Source organism: Lycorma delicatula, chromosome 1 (assembly GCF_047948215.1).
Source record: "Lycorma delicatula isolate Av1 chromosome 1, ASM4794821v1, whole genome shotgun sequence".
NCBI lineage: Eukaryota > Metazoa > Arthropoda > Insecta > Hemiptera > Fulgoridae > Lycorma > Lycorma delicatula.
In genome coordinates this window covers 34,572,384-34,594,086 of record NC_134455.1, presented here as the reverse complement: position 1 = coordinate 34,594,086, position 21,703 = coordinate 34,572,384, and the positions used below count along the sequence as shown (strand labels likewise).

Below are 21,703 nucleotides of genomic sequence, written 5' to 3'. Positions count from 1 at the left end.
CAGAGGATGAATGAGGATTATATGTATGAATGCAAATAAATGTAGTCTTGTACAGTCTCAGGTCAACCATTTCTGAGATGTGTAGTTAATTGAAAGCGAATCACCAAAGAACACTGGTATCCATGATCTAGTGTTCAAATCCTATATATCATCTGCTTAGAGCAATTGAGCCTTTTGTGTGAAATCACCAGAGCCAAAGAAAGGTCTCCCTGTGTAAGTTCCTAGGCTCCAGATGTAAAGCTGAGTTAGCCTGTATATATACATATATATCCAATATTAACTGAAAATTTAACCACCAAAACACAGAAACAGATAAGTAAACTTAAAAAACTAACACCAATAATCAAATTTTACAGGATCCTGCAGGATTCCCTGAGATAAGTACACTTTTTTTAGCTTTCAAATTAGAAATCAATAAATAATTTTTTTTATATGGCTACATGGCTACACTGTTAATACTGTCTTTGCTTGTAGTATTTTTTTTTTTTGGTGTAATTATATAAAAAGAATCAGTAGAAGGAGCTTATGTTCTGATACTCCTTCCTCACTGACATTCCTCTTAATTGTTTTAAATGTAGTAAATTACTATAAATATTCTTTATTATAATGTAAAATTTTTTATATAATATACAAAGAAAGTATGTAACTAAAAAAAATAAATCAATTGTAATTTCAAAAACATTTAATTTTATTATTAAAAGCTAGACATTTCTTATTTTAAAAGTATTAAACCATGAAAACAAAATATATACATATTTAACTTTATTGTTTAGTTTTTAATCTCAATCATTTTAAATCCCATAATTTAATAATAAAAATAAAAGCATTAAATTTAACTCAGTATATTTATAAAAATTGTATAAATCAGTTAATTTAGAAAGTAATTATTGTGTATTAATACAAAACAATTAATTTATTATGCATACTAATTGATTCATGTAAAATTTAAAGTTCCTCTTTAAGATCAGCATCACTTAATTTAGGAAGTTGTTTTTAAATGATTAAATACTGCTCCATCTCTAATGACTACAAATTTTTTCATGAGATCAAATTTTATGTAAAGCAATGACAGTATGATTAGTAAGTAGACTTAGTTGATAGTAAATGCTTTACATTTTTCCTTTTAACAGCCACCAGTATAATAACAATATAATATTTTATACATATATATACTAGCAGACCCAACAGACGTTGTTCTGTTCAAACGTTGTAAATCCAAAAATTGAAAATTTTTTCAAATAAGCTATAATTATTTGGACCATTTTGATGAAAAAATATGTAAAAGAAAAAATTATTTTTAAAATACCTGACGCGACCACGCGTATAGTTACCACAACTTGACTTGACATTGAGACATCTATTGTCTCTTAGCAACTGTGGATAATGAGACACTAATTGATGTCTTAGAATTTTTTACATATTTTAATTGAATTATATCTTTTACTTACTAATAACTGATGCTATTTATTTTTAATTTTATAACTCCAGAATTGCTTGAATAGCGTTGTGTTTTGACTATTGCCCAAACATTTTCAATTGAGTGTAAGTGTGGTTAGTTTCTTGAATACAATTTACTTAGATTTTATATTTAATTCTTCAAAAACATTTTCCACTTTTTGGCAGTATGACATGGTGCCAAATCTTGGTGGAACACTTCATTGCCTTGTGGGAATTTGTTTTGAAGCTGTCACAATTCTTTCCTTCAGAATCATTCATCACGTTTCAACATACATTTACTGGAACAAGGTCCTTCAAATGTAACATAATCCTAAAACATTTTTTTTGGGAATGGTTAAGTGGTTGCTGGATATGAGCTGGTGAAGTATTTTCATCTGATGTTTTTCTAACGTATGGAACCCTTTGCCTCTGAACAAAAAAATATGACCCATCAGAAAACATAACATTTTTACAGTCTTCTTTGGTCGAGTTAGTATGTACTTTGACTCGCAAGAGTCTTTTTTTGCACATTGCTGGTGTAAAAAGCTGCTGTTTAGCTGGCCTAAGCATTCTGTCCAGCTCCAAGAAGTCTGCATTTAACAGTTAACATGTGTAAATCTGTTCCACTGAACAGATTTAAATTTTCAATTTAAGTCCACACCACATAATTTTGGATAAAGTTTACGTTTTACCACTAATAACCTATCTGTGTTGGAGTAGTTTTTCTTTTACAACTATATTTGCCTTTCCTTTTCCTGGGTATAAGGTGAAAAGGAACCAGTTTCTTTAAATTGTGTTAATATAGTGTTCACTATCCCTAGTCCAATATCACCCTCAGAAACTATTTGTCATTGAGTCATACTGGTATGCTCAGAAAGAGAAATAATTTTTGAATTCTTTTTTAGAAATAGAGTTATAGTAATACAGATATAGTAATAGAAATAGTAATAGCGTTATCTCTATTACTATACATATTATTGTATCATATTATTATATATTCAAAACAACACAGAACAAAAAATATGAAAATATGATTTTGTAATAAAAATTAAATAGGCTTCTACAAAATACTATTGACAAATGAAAATGACTGAATAACGTAATAATAATATCCTTACATTACGTAGACAACTTAAAGAATGTGTGTGGTCAAGTAGTGTAGCCACAACATAGAAATAAAAAGTTCATTATGTTAGGATTAATTTGCATACTACTGTATATATATATATATATATAAACAAGCATGAGTTATATATCAAAGCAATCACAGATCACTGTATGAAGATTGAATGATGAAAGGGTTGTGGAGAATTGAAAACTGGGAAAAATGTAAAGTAAAATTACTTTAGGAGTATAAAGACAAATAATGAAAATGGTTAATTATTATACCCATTATTAGTGATGATAGCAAGGTTCTGTTTCTGCAGTTTATTGATCAAATCCTCAATGGAGCTGGTATGTTTATTTCTATGGACAAAAGAGACTAACTAATCTGTGATCAAATTCTAAAAGTATTGGAAGTTGGTACAACTTCTGAATTAATATAGGTTAAAGAAAATCACTTAACAGTTGTGTGGAATAGAATAACAAAATTTGCTAACTGGGTATAGGGTAAAACTCACTGAATAATCAATGTAGAATAAAAAACAATTTTTTTTTTTTACATATTTATACATAATAATTTGAATCACATAAGATTTAATGAACACATTAAATGTCAGAACATTCCTTTTCTGAGTTTATTTCAGTAAAAACATTCCCAAACATAGTTAAAAGTTTATATAAAGAATTGTTTTTATGATTTCGGTTAAAAATCATTGAAAACAGATTTATTTTTATGATATAGTAAGTAAGACGTGCATGCACTTTTCTCTCTTTGAAATGTTACAGTATTTACTTGTATATTGCATAAATGTTTTTTCCTGTCAGTTTTTCATATAAAAATATTTATGAATTCATGATGCTATTAAGCCAACATTTTCAACATTGCAATTAAGAAATAATTATTTTTTTAAATTCATTTTATGTAATGTAAATATTCTATTTTAATTTCTTTTTAGACATTTATGTTAAATAAAAATTAGTAATGGACCTGCATGCCTTTTTTTACATTAAGTTTATATGAGTTTATTTTTTTTTAATGTATTGTATAAATTTACACTTCTGAATTCATGAATATGTAGTTGTGGATATAACAATTCTTCTTGTAAGTACCTGAAATTTTGGAAAAATAAATTTATTTCCATTAACGATAAAATTAATTATTGATTATACATCAGTTAGACTAATAATTTACTTCTGTTCATAATTTTTTATATTGCCCAATTAACTATACTTTACTATTCATAACAAAAAAAAGAAAGAAAAAAATTAGCAATATGAAATTTATTTTGGTTATTATCCTTTGTTTATTTAATTAATTACTCCTTTGCAAGAACTTCTGTTTAGTTGTTTACAACATTGGTAAATGCAAATTGTTGCATAAACCAAATGCAAAGCCTAAACCAAAAAAATTTCTCATTTGTTTACAATGATTGTAGACAGCAGTAAACACATTGCTGTATTTAGACAATGTGTGTGATTTTTGAACAATAGTCTGGGTGTACTAATGCTGTAGTTGACTTCTATGAACAGCTAGCCATGTATCGGTTCTTATTAGACCTTTTTTAATGTAATATTAATGTTAATTGAGGTTTTTTCTACTTTTATCTGAGTAATTCATTTTTCCTTTTACTTTTAACTGTAAGGTGATTCATAATTTTTAATTTTTTTAGTACTTCTTGTTCTATTTACTTTTAAGTTGTTTTAAAGCTTATTGTGATTAAACTTCAAGATCCATCTAAACTCTTACATTTTAATGTTATATATCCTTAATTCTTTCTCCTAGTCACCATTCTGTTATAGAGTTGTCAAAAACACGTCTTGGCTTAGTCATCCAGGGATGTAACAAGTTACAAGTACACTGAAATACTTGTTCAAGAGATGCAGCTTCTAATGTTTGCAACAATTTATTAGGGCTACTTGTACTAATACAATAGAATACTATACAGATTATTGATTTATTATGCAGCCTTACTCCTTCAGTTTTATTATTAGGTTATAATATTGAATGAATAGCTTTTTTATTATTTAAATGTTAATAGTTATTATTTTAGTATAAAAAGAATTTAACATTCTCTTTCACATTTTTTCTTGGTTTATAAGTTTGAAATATTTTTTTAAATTACTTCCTATTTAATTTGGATAGTAATAAAACTACGGTAGTTTATTCAGGATAAAATTTAACAAATGAAGATTATTTATTATAATGGTTGGTTTTTCAAAGTATTATGATTGGAAAGGTGCTGCAGTGTTATTGTATTTTTATTGATATTAAATAGTTGATCTGAATGTATGATTATTATTTAATAATAATTATATATAAATTTGAAATTGCATGTTTCTTAGAAAATAAATAAATAAATAAAAGAGAGTAGAGTATTTCAAAACACATAGCAATAGAATCATTGTAATAAGGATAAAATCAAAACCTAAACCGACAACGATTGTTAACGTCTATATGCCTACAAGCGCCCATGATGATGATGAGGTAGAGTGTGTATACGAAGAGATTGATGAAGCAATTAAACACGTAAAAGGAGATGAAAATTTAATAATAGTTGGAGATTGGAATGCAAGCATTGGAAAAGGCAAAGAAAGAAATATAGTGGGCTAACACGGGCTGGGCAAAAGGAATGAAAGAGGGGACCGACTTATAGAGTTTTGCACGAAGTATAATTTAGTAATTGCCAACACCCAATTTTTTTTTTTTTTTTGTCTTCAGTCATTTGACTGGTTTGATGCAGCTCTCCAAGATTCCCTATCTAGTGCTAGTCGTTTCATTTCAGTATACCCTCTACATCCTACATCCCCAACAATTTGTTTTACATACTCCAAACGTGGCCTGCCTACACAATTTTTCCCTTCTACCTGTCCTTCCAATATTAAAGCGACTATTCCAGGATGCCTTAGTATGTGGCCTATAAGTCTGTCTCTTCTTTTAACTATATTCTTCCAAATGCTTCTTTCTTCATCTATTTGCCGCAATACCTCTTCATTTGTCACTTTATCCACCCATCTGATTTTTAACATTCTCCTATAGCACCACATTTCAAAAGCTTCTAATCTTTTCTTCTCAGATACTCCGATTGTCCAAGTTTCACTTCCATATAAAGCGACACTCCAAACATACACTTTCAAAAATCTTTTCCTGAGATTTAAATTAATTTTTGATGTAAACAAATTATATTTCTTACTGAAGGCTCGTTTAGCTTGTGCTATTCGGCATTTTATATCGCTCCTGCTTCGTCCATCTTTAGTAATTTTACTTCCCAAATAACAAAATTCTTCTACCTCCATAATCTTTTCTCCTCCTATTTTCACATTCAGTGGTCCATCTTTGTTATTTCTACTACATTTCATTACTTTTGTTTTGTTCTTGTTTATTTTCATGCGATAGTTCTTGCGTAGGACTTCATCTATGCCGTTCATTGTTTCTTCTAAATCCTTTTTACTCTCGGCTAGAATTACTATATCATCAGCAAATCGTAGCATCTTTATCTTTTCACCTTGTACTGTTACTCCGAATCTAAATTGTTCTTTAACATCATTAACTGCTAGTTCCATGTAAAGATTAAAAAGTAACGGAGATAGGGAACATCCTTGTCGGACTCCCTTTCTTATTAGGGCTTCTTTCTTATGTTCTTCAATTGTTATTGTTGCTGTTTGGTTCCTGTACATGTTAGCAATTGTTCTTCTATCTCTGTATTTGAACCCTAATTTTTTTAAAATGCTGAACATTTTATTCCAATCTACGTTATCGAAAGCCTTTTCTAGGTCTATAAACGCCAAGTATGTTGGTTTGTTTTTCTTTAATCTTCCTTCTACTATTAATCTGAGGCCTAAAATTGCTTCCCTTGTCCCTATACTTTTCCTGAAACCAAATTGGTCTTCTCCTAACACTTCTTCCACTCTCCTCTCAATTCTTCTGTATAAAATTCTAGTTAAGATTTTTGATGCATGACTAGTTAAACTAATTGTTCTGTATTCTTCACATTTATCTGCCCCTGCTTTCTTTGGTATCATAACTATAACACTTTTTTTGAAGTCTGACGGAAATTCCCCTTTTTCATAAATATTACACACCAGTTTGTATAATCTATCAATCGCTTCCTCACCTGCACTGCGCAGTAATTCTACAGGTATTCCGTCTATTCCAGGAGCCTTTCTGCCATTTAAATCTTTTAATGCTCTCTTAAATTCAGATCTCAGTATTGTTTCTCCCATTTCATCCTCCTCAACTTCCTCTTCTTCCTCTATAACACCATTTTCTAATTCATTTCCTCCGTATAACTCTTCAATATATTCCACCCATCTATCGACTTTACCTTTCGTATTATATATTGGTGTACCATCTTTGTTTAACACATTATTAGATTTTAATTTATTTACCCCAAAATTTTCCTTAACTTTCCTGTATGCTCCGTCAATTTTACCAATGTTCATTTCTCTTTCCACTTCTGAACACTTTTCTTTAATCCACTCTTCTTTCGCCAGTTTGCATTTCCTATTTATAGCATTTCTTAATTGCCGATAGTTCCTTTTACTTTCTTCATCATTAGCATTCTTATATTTTCTACGTTCATCCATCAGCTGCAATATATCGTCTGAAACCCAAGGTTTTCTACCAGTTCTCTTTATTCCGCCTAAGTTTGCTTCTGCTGATTTAAGAATTTCCTTTTTAACATTCTCCCATTCTTCTTCTACATTTTCTACCATATCTTTTTTACTCAGACCTCTTGCGATGTCCTCCTCAAAAATCTTCTTTACCTCCTCTTCCTCAAGCTTCTCTAAATTCCACCGATTCATCTGACAACTTTTCTTCAGGTTTTTAAACCCCAATCTACATTTCATTATCACCAAATTATGGTCGCTATCAATGTCTGCTCCAGGGTAAGTTTTGCAGTCAACGAGTTGATTTCTAAATCTTTGCTTAACCATGATATAATCTATCTGATACCTTCCAGTATCGCCTGGCTTTTTCCAAGTGTATATTCTTCTATTATGATTTTTAAATTGGGTGTTGGCAATTACTAAATTATACTTCGTGCAAAACTCTATAAGTCGGTCCCCTCTTTCATTCCTTTTGCCCAGCCCGTATTCACCCACTATATTTCCTTCCTTGCCTTTTCCAATGCTTGCATTCCAATCTCCAACTATTATTAAATTTTCATCTCCCTTTACGTGTTTAATTGCTTCATCAATCTCTTCGTATACACACTCTACCTCATCATCATCATGGGCGCTTGTAGGCATATAAACGTTAACAATCGTTGTCGGTTTAGGTTTTGATTTTATCCTTATTACAATGATTCTATCGCTATGCGTTTTGAAATACTCCACTCTCCTCCCTATCTTCTTGTTCATCACGAAACCTACTCCTGCCTGCCCATTATTTGACGCTGAGTTAATTACTCTAAAATCACCTGACCAAAAGTCGCCTTCCTCTTCCCACCGAACCTCACTAATTCCTACTATATCCACATTCACCCTATCCATTTCCCTTTTTAAATTTTCTAGCCTACCAACCTTTTTTAAGCTTCTAACATTCCACGCTCCGACTCGTAGAATGTTATTTTTTAATTTTCTGGTGACCCCTTCCTTAGTAGTCCCCACCCGGAGATCCGAACGGGGGACTATTTTACCTCCGGAATATTTTACCAAGGAAGGCGCCTCCATTGTTGCTATGTGAAAATGCAGAGAGCCACATTTTCTTGGAAAAAAAGCAGCTGTAGTTTTCCATTGCTTTCAGCTGCGCAGTACTCAGAGGACTGAGTGATGTTGATACGGCCGTTTAAGTCATTGTGACTCACGCCCCTAACAACTACTGAAAGAGCTGCTGCCCTCTTTCAGGAATCATTCCTTAGTCTGGCTCTCAACAGATACCTCTCCGATATGGTTGCACCTTCGGTCCAGCTACTCTGTATCCCTAAGCACTCAAGCCCCCTCACCAACGGCAAGGTCTCATGATTCATAGAGGAGGACACCCAATTTAAAAATCATAATAGAAGAATATACACTTGGAAAAAGCCAGGTGATACTGCAAGGTATCAGATAGATTATATCATGGTTAAGCAAAGATTTAGAAATCAACTCGTTGACTGCAAAACTTACCCTGGAGCAGATATTGATAGCAACCATAATTTGGTGATAATGAAATGTAGATTGGGGTTTAAAAACCTGAAGAAAAGGTGTCAGATAAATCAGTGGAATTTAGAGAAGCTTGAGGAAGAGGAGGTAAAAAGATTTTTGAGGAGGACATCACAAGAGGTCTGAGTAAAAAAGAAAAGGTAGAAAATGTAGAAGAAGAATGGGAGATTGTTAAAAAGGAAATTCTTAAATCAGCAGAAGCAAACTTAGGCGGAATAAAGAGAACTGGTAGAAAAACTTGGGTTTCAGATGATATATTGCAGCTGATGGATGAACGTAGAAAATATAAGAATGCTAGTGATGAAGAAAGTAAAAGGAACTATTGGCAATTAAGAAATGCTATAAACAGGAAGTGCAAACTAGCAAAAGAAGAGTGGATTAAAGAAAAGTGTTCAGAAGTGGAAAGAGAAATGAACATTGGTAAAATAGACGGAGCATACAGGAAAGTTAAGGGTACATAAAGTAAAATCTAATAATGTGTTAAAGAAAGATGGTACACCAATATATAATACGAAAGGTAAAGTCGATAGATGGGTGGAATATATTGAAGAGTTATACGGAGGAAATGAATTAGAAAATGGTGTTATAGAGGAAGAAGAGGAAGTTGAGGAGGATGAAATGGGAGAAACAATACTGAGATCTGAATTTAAGAGAGCATTAAAAGATCTGAATGGCAGAAAGGCTCCTGGAATAGACGGAATACCTGTAGAATTACTGCGCAGTGCAGGTGAGGAAGCGATTGATAGATTATACAAACTGGTGTGTAATATTTATGAAAAAGAGGAATTTGCGTCAGACTTCAAAAAAAGTGTTATAGTAATGATACCAAAGAAAGCAGGGGCAGATAAATGTGAATAATACGGAACAATTAGCTTAACTAGTCATGCATAAAAAATCTTAACTAGAATTCTGTACAGAAGAATTGAGAGGAGAGTAGAAGAAGTGTTAGAAGACCAATTTGGTTTCAGGAAAAGTATAGGGACAATGGAAGCAATTTTAGGCCTCAGATTAATAGTGGAAGGAAGATTAAAGAAAAACAAACAAACCAACATACTTGGCATTTATAGACCTAGAAAAGGCATTCGATAACGTAGACTGGAATAAAATGTGCAGCATTTTAAAAAATTAGGGTTCAAATACAGAGATAGAAGAACAATTGCTAACATGTACAGGAACCAAACAACAACAGTAACAATTGAAGAACATAAGAAAGAAGCCGTAATAAGAAAGGGAGTCTGACAAGGATGTTCCCTATCTCCGTTACTTTTTAATTTTTACATGGAACTAGCAGTTAATGATGTTAAATAACAATTTATATTCGGAGTAACAGTACAGGGTGAAAAGATAAAGACGCTACGATTTGCTGATGATATAGTAATTCTAGCCGAGAGTAAAAAGGATTTAGAAGAAACAATGAATGGCATAGATGAAGTCCTACGCACGAACTATCGCATGAAAATAAACAAGAACAAAACAAAAGTAATGAAATGTAGTAGAAATAACAAAGATGGACCGCTGAATGTGAAAATAGGAGGAGAAAAGATTATGGAGGTAGAAGAATTTTGTTATTTGGGAAGTAGAATTACTAAAGATGGACGAAGCAGGAGCGATATAAAATGCCGAATAGCACAAGCTAAACGAACCTTCAGTAAGAAATATAATTTGTTTACATCAAAAATTAATTTAAATGTCAGGAAAAGATTTTTGAAAGTGTATGTTTGGAGTGTCGCTTTATATGGAAGTGAAACTTGGACGATCGGAGTATCTGAGAAGAAAAGATTAGAAGCTTTTGAAATGCGGTGCTATAGGAGAATATTAAAAATCAGATGGGTGGATAAAGTGACAAATGAAGAGGTATTGCGGGAAATAGATGAAGAAAGAAACATTTGGAAAAATATAGTTAAAAGAAGAGACAGACTTATAGGCCACATACTAAGGCATCCTGGAATAGTCGCTTTAATATTGGAAGGACAGGTAGAAGGAAAAAATTGTGTAGACAGGCCACGTTTGGAATATGTAAAACAAATTGTTAGGGATGTAGGATGTAGAGGCTATACTGAAATGAAACGACTATACTAGATAAGGAATCTTTGAGAGCTGCATCAAACCAGTCAAATGACTGAAGGCAAAAAAAAAAATGTTTCTTAGAAACTAATAATTTTATTAATTTGTAAGTGAATAATAAGATGGATTAAATATTATTATTGATATTCATGTACAGAAAGGAGTGTTCATCTGTTTTTTTAAAGATTTCTTTCTCTTGGTTAATTGGCATCATGAAATGTACTCAACATAATCACATTTTCTTAAAAACCTTTTTCCTTTCCTCTCTAAAAATCATGTTTAGGTCCTTATAATTTGTGTTTCCAATCAATCTTAGTTCCTCTCCCATTGTTTTATCACACATCAATTATATGCTAAGGGGTATATTTCTGTTTGATTCAGATTACTAAGTAAAGGTAATCTGCCTTTTATATTTAAGTAATTTATTAGTTTGCTTTGGCTTAAATTTTTTTAATAATCATTAGTTTGTAATTTTTCCTATCTATTTATTTATAAACACAATAAATTTTCTATATATTTATTCATGTACATTGCTAAATGAAAGTTAATTGTATGTATCCTCTACATAACCACACAAAATCTCTAATAATGCAATGGTCATTCAGATAGCTAATCTATATTTGTATTTATGACGCAAAAATGTTCAAATCACCTATTTTAAGTTTTCATATATTTGACCTTATAACATATTTATGCTTATTATACCTATATGTAGTGTTTGAGATATAATCATATCTTTATTTTTTTTACTGAAAGAATTAAAATCTTGCTGTTAACTAATTGAATGATTTACTCACCTTTCAACTTTTTTTGTGAATTTAGAGTAGCCACAGATACCACAGTAATGTGTTTTAGTAATATTATTGTCATACTCTGGAATAAAGGTCTTTATTATACGACGTGATACTGTTCCTCTTAGGCCTCTCCAGAAAACTGTTGGCCGAGCTACAAATTGTCTCACTGTTAGTCTAAAAAAAAAAAAAATAATGATATAATTATTATACTTTATTATAAGATTTGTTATCATGATTTAGTCATATCAGTCATAAGGTATTTCTGTGTTAAAGTGTATAAAATATCAGTTAATGAAAATTTTTAATTATTTAAAATTCATAATTGCCATTTAACACAAAAGATACATGACAATAACAAGAATTTAAATCAAAGTTAAAGTAAGATAAATAATTTCTGTGTAATTACGTTTGTCATAAAAAAAAAATGAAATTTCTTTTGTTAAAAATACATTAATTCTTTTATTAGTTTTGTCAAATACTGAAAATGTTAAGTTGAGGGAGTTTAATAATCTGATTAATTGAAAGTATGTGGATTTCATTGTTTTTTATTCTAAGAAACTATATATTTTATCAAAACATAGCAAGAGAATTGATTTTAGAGCTTATAGAAATTGTGTTTTTAGTGAGTTGCTTTGCAATGAAAATTGAAAAAAGTAAAAATATTTCACTAGAATTATTTCTCCCCCTGGAATTGGTGGTCACTGGGTATACTGAGTTATATCAATTTTCCAAATTACGAATTGACTTATAACAAAATCTGCGATAAAATAAATTATTGGATTTTTTTTGTATCACTGGTTTCTTTCTATATAAATGAGATGAGGCCATTGTAGTTCCTGTATTATATTGTGGTAAACACAAGTTGTACAACTCCAGATATGGCATTACATTGCTTACTACTGCTTTGTACAAGATTCTAGAGGGTATGCTTAAGCTGCATACTGGTGAAATATCTTCCGCAATCTTATAATTTTAGAAGAGAGTGGATTTTAACAAGGCAGATCTTACATTGATCACTTAATCTATCTTAAAACTGGTGTGCCAGTGACTTTTGGTTCTTTTCTTTGACGTGGGGAAGACACAAATTGGTCAAACATGACAAGATTTGACATGTATTAGTAAAGGATTACTTTAATAATAAGATGGTGTGCGATGTAGAGAGTCATATGTTGGTTTTGTAGCAGAATTTTCAAATCACTGAAATTTTTGTATTTAAGTTGAAAATAAGTTTCTGAACTACATTCATTCAACATGCTGCCCTTCAAGAGACTATTTGAAATATTGTGTTAGTAAACAAGTTACTAAATGTGCTTGTAATTTTATAATATCCATCAGTTGTTATATTAAATCCTTTTTTTTCTACATTTAGTTGTCTATCTTCTAACTTTTTGGTCCGCCACCAGTTACCACTAGATGCCATTGAATTTTTGGAACTGGCTTACTTAATCATTTTAGATATACAAGGGTGATAAGTTTCCAGCCTCATAAAGAAAATAACATTTTTCGGGATTTGGTTTTTTTGGTTTTGGAAAAACCAAAAAAAAATCCAAAAATTTAATTCTTGGGATTTAATTTAAACTCCAAAATTTAATTTTTGGGGTTAAATTTAATTATGTTTTTAACATAATCTTCTTAAATTCTTTTAATCAAGATTCGTTGAACTCCTCAAAATACCCATTTACTGCATCAATAACTTCCTCGTTGCTCTTAAATCATTGTCCACTAAGCCATTTTTAGTGATTAGGAAATAGGTGATAGTCATTCAGTACTAAATCTGGTGAATAATGCAGATGAGCAAGCAATTCAAAATTTAGTTCATTGATTTTAGCCATAGATTTTTTTTTCATTGTTGAATATGATGAAGAGTCTTTCAAACAATGTTAAAACTTTCAGATGAAAGTATTTTATAACTGCACATTTTTTCAATTTTTCCATTTTCATGAGAATAACAAAGGCATCTTGCTCAAAATGTTGTCAAACATGTACTAACCAAGCTATTGACCTGAAATTATATATATAAGATAGTAAAGGATAGTGTTATAGAATGCCAGTAAGATATTAGAACTGTTGGCACCTACTCTATGTCAGGCCAGACATATCAGCCCACTCTCCTATTCTGATCAAAGCTGTCCCATGTAATATTTAAGTCCACAACTAAGAACTATATTGTTTTTTGTTGTGGACCTCTGCTGGGGAACTTCCTCTTTCTCAACTTTGGGTTGTTTCAAGTTCTGAAGAATTAATACTCGTATGTTTCTTTTAAGTCAGCCTTGATAAATTAATTTCTTATGACTCTTCTCTTTCTCTTTTGTTTTAATCAAATACGTAGAATGTGTTATTCCTAGTTACAAACACCTTGTTGGCAGTCCGATAATCTCTAATATAATAAATCACATTGACACCTCAGTTCCTAAAAATTTAATAAAATTATTATTATTATTATTTACAAACATTTTACAGTCAAGATTATACTAATCCTTATAAAATATTTCACTGATTCCTCACACTCAAAAAAAGAATGTAAAACTACATGACTTCCACATTAATATTAATCCTAAGAAAATAAACTGAAGGGTTAAAATATTTATTTTCAGTGAGTTTACATGTTTTGAGAACATTGGATAATTGTCAAAAAATTTATTTCAGGACTATTATAAAGCTGCAAGTTACAATAGTATATTTTCAGAAAAATAATTTTGAGCTTGCGTCAAATATCTCCGTTCATGAACTCTGTTTGTCCACGTCAAAGGAATCCCCACTCTTTGCCACTCACCAATACAGTATAGTTCATTGACCCTATTAATAACATAATTATGATGACTTATTTATTAGAAAAAAAACAAAAAAAAACTGTGGTTTTCATTATCCTTACAAATTTATTATTTTTTCATTAGTATGTAGTTTATTAATTTGTGATTATCTACCTAATCCCCATACCTATTTATTTATGGTTTTTTCTTTTACTGTTCTAATAGTAGTTCTTTTGTGGAGCACATGTGTGCATATCTCATGTTCATTTATTATTTTATTAAGTTTTATGAAAACATACTGCTAAATTATTGAATGATTTTTTAAAAATTTAATGCCTTAATTATTATCATTATTATTACTATTTGATAGTGTATCGCCTAGGGTAGTGCTCAGAAATTAAAAAATTATTTTGTAGGTAGATCATAAGAATTTGCTTAATATGTAATTCACAGATGTTTAACTATAATTTTTACAAATGAATGAGCAGGCATTTGACAGAAACAATAGAAGTGATTAATTTTAAGATTGAAATTTCTGATAGATTCCAAAAAGTATCTTAGTGTGAGTTTCTTAAACCACAAAAATGTGTGTTAGCACATTCAAAATAATTAAAAATGCTATGAAAAAACACAATTTCTTTCAGTTACCCTTGCAAAAATACTTAATTTGCCCATAAATTTTACATGTACAGATGTCTAGGCCAGGCTATTAGGCAGATACTTTTCAATTTTTACATCACTTCTTCATATCAGTTCCTACACTCTTGAAACGGGAGGAAAATTTATTTTTAGCAGAAAAATATAAATTAAGTTACATTTTAAAATCAATGGGATTTAAGAAGAAAAAACTCAAACAAACAAGTCGGTTCTATTAGAAGACTCCAACATATACATACAGTTATGATAGAAGAGCATACAGTACAAAAGATTTTAATTTCTTTGACAAATTGAAAAATTAAGGTGCTATCATACTTAAAGGGGGTAATCCAGTTGGCCAAGGAAGCTTCATAGGAACTACACTTACAGTAAAGGTTGGTCACAAAAAATAAGAAGTTGGGAGAAATGAAAGTTTTTTATTCAAAAGAACAGATTTTAACTTCATGCAGGAGGTTACAGTTTTTATTCCATCTTGATTCATGAAACAAAATTATTTGAAATGGAATCAAAAAAACTAATACCCAATTTTTCAGATAAAAGTATATTTGTAATATACAGTGCACCAATCACAACATGCATGTAGGTAAAGCACCAACTTCATCTTCTAAAGATAGATATCCAAGATTGATAAAGAAATCACAACCTTTCTTTCAGAGACGAGTAGTCAAAACTTGAATTTTATGAATTAATAAAACAGAATAAAGCCTAATATGTTCTCTGTGCTATTGATAAAATATTAGCTGTGAAAGAACATACATTTATCTGTCTTCCTCAGTATTTAACAATTAAACTACTCTTACTTTGAGCTGAACCGAAAAGCTGGATAGCATCTCAAAATATGATGAGCATCTTGAAATCTGGAAGATGTCATGCATCTGTGTGAGCATAAAATATCAAAACTTGAATAAAGGTGAGTCAAAAGAGAATGCAGCACACCAAAAGAAAATACAGAAATGATGTGGAGGAACAATAAAGGAACGATTGAAGTTGTCATTGAATCCTTTATCATTAATGTTGCTGCTAGTGATTTCAGAAAATTTGTCTGACTGTACAGAAAACAGCAATGTAGAACTGGTAACTGTCTGATGCTAAATTTACACTAATTATAAGCGTATAATAATAATAAAAACTTAAGAATTTGCTAAGTATGTACTTTACAACTTCTGCAATTGCGGATGTAATATGTTGATCTTCCCATTTTAATAGACATTATTAAAAATAATGTAAATAATATTTTTATTTTTTTAAGTAATATAAAATTAATTAAAATTTTAGAATATTAAAAAATGTGAACCCAAAAAATTACATTCACATACTTAATAAAGAATGTAAGAATATATATGTTTTTATAATGAGTATTTTTCATTATGGAAAACCATCATTGTTACACTTGACAGACAACTCAAGGTAATATCATTTTTATTATCTGGATATATTTCTTACAAGTTCTTTAAGAGAGGCCTTTTACATTGTTTAAATGGAGACATTGTGTTCTAGATATTTCTGTTTAAACAAATAAGTTTCATATTCAAGATTCTCGTAATCTGGTAATTAAAGCTTGCCTGAAACTGCTTTTATTTCAATATTACTTCTAGGCAAGGCCTTTTTGGTAATTTCAGCTTTTTAAAGATATAATAGTGTTCATTTGCTTGGATTATGTTTTAATTTTACAAGTACTGCTTTAATTCTATCAAAATAATAATCTTCTTTAGGCTTAGAAAGTGTGTAATATCTTGTACAAGTGTTACTAGAATTAGGACCTGTTTGGTTTGAAGCAAGCTCTAACAAGTACTTTAATGTATTTTATCTACCCTTAATTTGCATTTTGGAATACATAACAGTTAATTCAACATAGGCTAATGCACTATTGAAAATTCAAATAATCACAACTCCAGTCACAGGGATATTACAAATTACAGTATAATCTCAAAACATATAAAAATTATTAATATTACAGTATTGTGTATCAGCTATTTTTTTCTGTTAAATATAATTTGACTGCATTTCACTAAGAAAGAGTACGGTATATCCGGTCACTACTGCAGTTTTACCAATTCAGTACACTTAACGGCATTTATGCTCATCAATTAAGTTTTCAATGTATGTATGGAAACTACATCTGTAATAAGTTAATAACATTACATAATTATGTAGCTTTCTTACCTAGTCCAATAAATTCCATAAAGTTGAAAATTCCAGATTTACTATAAGCTGAAAATATGCTTTTTTGCAGATATGCCACTTTTCCTCACCCAAGCAGAATAATTCTTACTACAACTAGCCCTAACCTATTCATTCCTTATTTCAAATTATCTAACTTACCACTATTCAATTTTTAAAATTAATTTTATCTTCCTATTTAAAGATGCTGTATTTCTTCTGGTGACCTTTTTATCCCCACCTAGTTGATTGGGATATTATCCCAAGAGGATGCTATCATATTTTATCAAAAGCAGGTAGAATGAAGAAAACGTTTCCTTCAGAAATATTTTCTTCATGTTTAAAACACAATGTCATCATTTTTAAACCACTGTTGTTTGCAGCATTGCATTTAGTCATTCCATTTTTTAGTATTTAAAGCTTAAAGTCTCACGACTGAATAATGAAAAGAGTAAAATAAATGACTAAAACAAGCTTAGATTGTTTTAGAATAAATTTTCTTTCTTAAGACCAGATCAACAGCCAACTAGTCAGTGCTGTCAACAGCTACTGAAAGGAGGGGGGCCTTATTCCTTAGTCTCAACATATAATTATCACTTAATTAGGATAGCACTTTTCTATGGCTAGCAGTTTCTTAGCCACTCAAGCTCCCTAACCATTAACAGAAAGTCATATTCCTAGATTGAATTAAATAATCTACTCTAGGTGCTAAATAATCTACTCTGCTCTCCTTTACGTATGATTCAGTAAATATAGAATTTTAACTGGAATGCAATTAATGAAATTAATCAGTCAGTATGTAGATTTAAATAACTGACTATGAAGATGTATCTTGCAGAGCTGAAAAATCTCTCTTGTTTGGAACTATAACATTCTATAATGTTTGTATTAGTCTAAATATGTTATATACTATATTCTCTAAGTAGGCTAATTTTAATGAAGTGTAAACAGACACTGCTTACCTTTTGTCAAATCGTGTAAGATTAGTTAAAGCATCTCTAAATACAACCTCTTTTTCAACTGTGTTAAAGACCAAGAGTTGTATGCCTTTAATCCTGAAAAAAAAAATTAAATTATATTATATTATTAAATTATAAAAAATTATATTATCCAAGGACTGGATAAAAATTCACTGTATAATTATATAAAATTATAATAATGTTGGAGTAGTGCAGTGCACCACAGTTTTTAAGAATGACTACAGATTTTTTTCCCCAATCTGTAGCATTTAAAAAGAATTTTACAAATTGATTTCTACAACTGTACTAAATAAAAGTCAGTTCTTTTTTTTTCTTGATGATATCGCCATCGCCATATAGGCTTGAAGCTTGTGCATGAGATATGAAATGGAATTTCCCTGAGCAGGATTGAACCCAGGACCTATGGTTGAAAAGATGAGACGGTACCACTCCGCCATGGAGTTCTTAAGTGAATAAATCCATTTAGCCATTTAACATTTTTATATGCTTTATTATTTTAATGTTTTACCAAACAAACCAGAATCTTTCCCAGAAACAATAAAATAGCAAACAATTTGTGTTATCAGAATTATTAACAATACATTAATGAAGTTTTTGTCACCAAAATTGAAAATCATCTCGGGATAGAAAGACCAACAAATGGAGGTGAATAAACTCAATTCATTTTATTTTTTTACTGGCCTTGTATGCTATACATTAAATGTCTAAATAAATAAGTAAATTAGTAGTGTACTTACTAACTTTTTAAGTACTCTCTCACATCATTCTAAGCATTATTTTTCAATTATTTCTGTTTTACATTTTTAAATATTAAAAATGCCAAGCAAGTATTATTTCAAGCTAGTTATGAATTTAAAGATAAAATAAAATTATCCAGATTACTTGAATTAGATAAATAAAATAAAAATGAAAATGTAATCTTCATAACATATTATACACATGTTTTTGTATACTAGTGATATGAAAAATTATAATGAAACATACTATATATGGTATACAATTGCTATGTATTATCATTGATTAATACTGGTATATCTTGTATACTGTTATTACACTAATGCTTCACAAGCACTGTAAGACTTGATCATATCCACAGTTTCTGATAAATAAAAAGTTATTTGTGAAGATAATTTCATACTAGTTAATAAAACTGTAGTTTACCAGTTGTTATTTCATGGAATGTATGTATGTTGTTCAATGCTAATGGAGTCATTTAGGTTTCATGAGTGGAAAAAGTTGTGTAAAAATAAATGTAAGTATCACATAGTTTGCTGAAAACTAGGATAATAAATGATCAGATGAAACCAAAAGAAAGAAGTAGGTGTATGTCCAACAACAGCTAGAGTACATCCTGAAAGAAAAAAATTTGGATTATAGTTTTTTTTATAATAATTATTAAACTAAACATACAATTCAGTGTTTAGGGCTTCATGGACATGCTAGAGACTATAAGTGGTATGTGCTGGTATGTAAGTGGTGGTGTAAGGTAATGTGTATGTGCTGAGTAAGGTGTATCTGCACTGGCAGATACAGCACATTACCTGATGGAAAGGAAGTCATCATACTAGCATTTAAACTGTTGAGTTATATAAATGTTATATGACGTCAAATTGATTGTGGTGCATGGGACAATTGTTGAATAGAAAACAAAGCTGTCAAACATTTGGTGTTAGCTGTGATTATTAAAGTGTAGCGAAAGATCAAGACAAGAAGCAGAAGTGAATTACAGAATTGAATTAATTCAGGTTTTTAACTACGTACATACTCAAATAACAGCGAAGCTAACATCAAAATTTACATGTAATTGCTACATTTAATTATATTATATTACTGAAGAAGAAGAAGTTTCTATTTGTGTATCAGAAATTATTCAGGAGTAGATTACTGTATTAATTGCTCAAAGGCGTGCTCAATTGAAAATCATTAAGCAACAACCATAACCATAGCAGAAGAATTAGTGAAAACTTCTTTTTTTTAAATTTGGATTTTAACTCAAGTTACATTCTTCTATAAAGAAAAGTTAGAAGAATGAAAACAAGTCATTCAGAGACTGTTGTAAAGTTCATCTTTACAAAATAATATTAACAAGATACTTTCATATGGTATCTGTAAAGTATCAAGAAATATTACAATTATTAGTGATGCCTTGTAAAACAAGATGAATGAAACAAAAATAAATTACTATACACTGTAACAGGTTGCTCACTCTATGATATAATTTTCAGAGCATTAATTTCCCGAGCGACAAAAATTAAGTCGATTTTGTTGTAGAGCTAGAAGATAATTTATTGATAATTTTGTTGTAGAATAGCGATTGACAAGAAATGCCTAAATTTAAACATTTTTATAGTAAAAACAAGATGTAACAGAATGTTTATAATATCAAAAATGTTTTATGAAAAAAATTAGCTTATATAGTATTTTCTGATAAGTATTTGCAATTACAAATTATTACTCAAACATAATATTTTACTGTGTATCATGATTGATAATTGTAATACTGATGTGAATAATCACTTTTATTTTGTAAAACTACTTTTACATAAGATTTTGTACCTTGACATCTGCAATAAATAAATTAAAATTTCAAATACTGCAGTAACTGCAGTTCCTGATGTAACTAAATGCAAATGTCCAACATCACTGAACATCGGAAGAAACACTGTTCCATATGGATAAGTAACATTCAAATCTGCTCCATCTGGCAAAGAATTGAGCCAATATCCAAAACTTCTTTTTGGTGTTATCCGTACAGCTATGTTCAAATTCATGTTCATACTCTTGAATGCTCCTGGAGGAGGGTTAGGGTCGTGAAGTGATACTAAAGGAAGATTTGGAATTGGAGAATATTGATGAATTAGAGTGTGTTCTAAAAAGACATAAATTATATTAATTTTTTTAATAATCTCATTTTTATTATACTAATATAATGAAACTTATCTAAAATGTCAATGCTTAAAATAATTAGATTATCACACGTTCCTAGGAAAACTGCCATAACTCAAAAAGTCATTTTTCGGATTATTGCAAAAGAACATACCAAATGCGATGCTTTATGTTCCAGGAAAAGTGTATTAAGATAAGATTACTGTTGGCTGCCAGAGTCGACTTTAAGTCTCTTTTCTCCCCACACCATCTCTGTCTCCTAGCAAGAGAGCATTACTGCAATGTTGAAATGAGTAAGCTGATATTGTTTGTGAAGAAAACTGTAGTATTTCGACTTGTCACTATTTCTCTGGTGAGTACTCATCATTTTATTTCTTTTCCACAGTAAGTGTAACACTTCATGTTATTATATTATTCTTAGGAATCATAGTATAAACTGATGAAAAGTGTGTTATTTTTAGTTATTATATTATTCATCAAAATGTATTTTTATCTTCTAACAGAGTGTAATATTTTGAGTTATTACTATGTTCAATGGAACGGTAATAATGAATTTTATGTTTTCTTTGGAAAAACAGTGTATTATTTTGGGTTACAACAGTGTTCACTGGAATGTTTATAGCAACTTTGATAATACCTTTAGCTATACAGTAAACTAATTCAAGTTACTGCAGGATTTATAAAAATTGCAGTATTTATGAAAATACTTTAGACCTATTTTGATCAT

The 21,703-nt window shown here is 30.0% G+C and overlaps 1 protein-coding gene across 1 annotated transcript in view; it reads right to left on the bottom strand.

The window, feature by feature from the left end:
- Window positions 1-4,324: 4,324 nt before the first annotated feature.
- LOC142317469 (cytochrome b5 reductase 4-like) overlaps window positions 4,325-21,703 on the bottom strand; it is a 48,495-nt gene continuing 31,116 nt past the window's right edge. The window contains exons 4-7 of the mRNA XM_075354036.1: window positions 20,647-20,959; window positions 18,073-18,165; window positions 11,547-11,717; window positions 4,325-4,463 (exon numbers count right to left, since the gene is read on the bottom strand). Of these exons, the coding sequence (XP_075210151.1) occupies window positions 4,325-4,463; window positions 11,547-11,717; window positions 18,073-18,165; window positions 20,647-20,959 (716 nt within the window). The remainder of the gene's footprint in view (window positions 4,464-11,546; window positions 11,718-18,072; window positions 18,166-20,646; window positions 20,960-21,703) is intronic.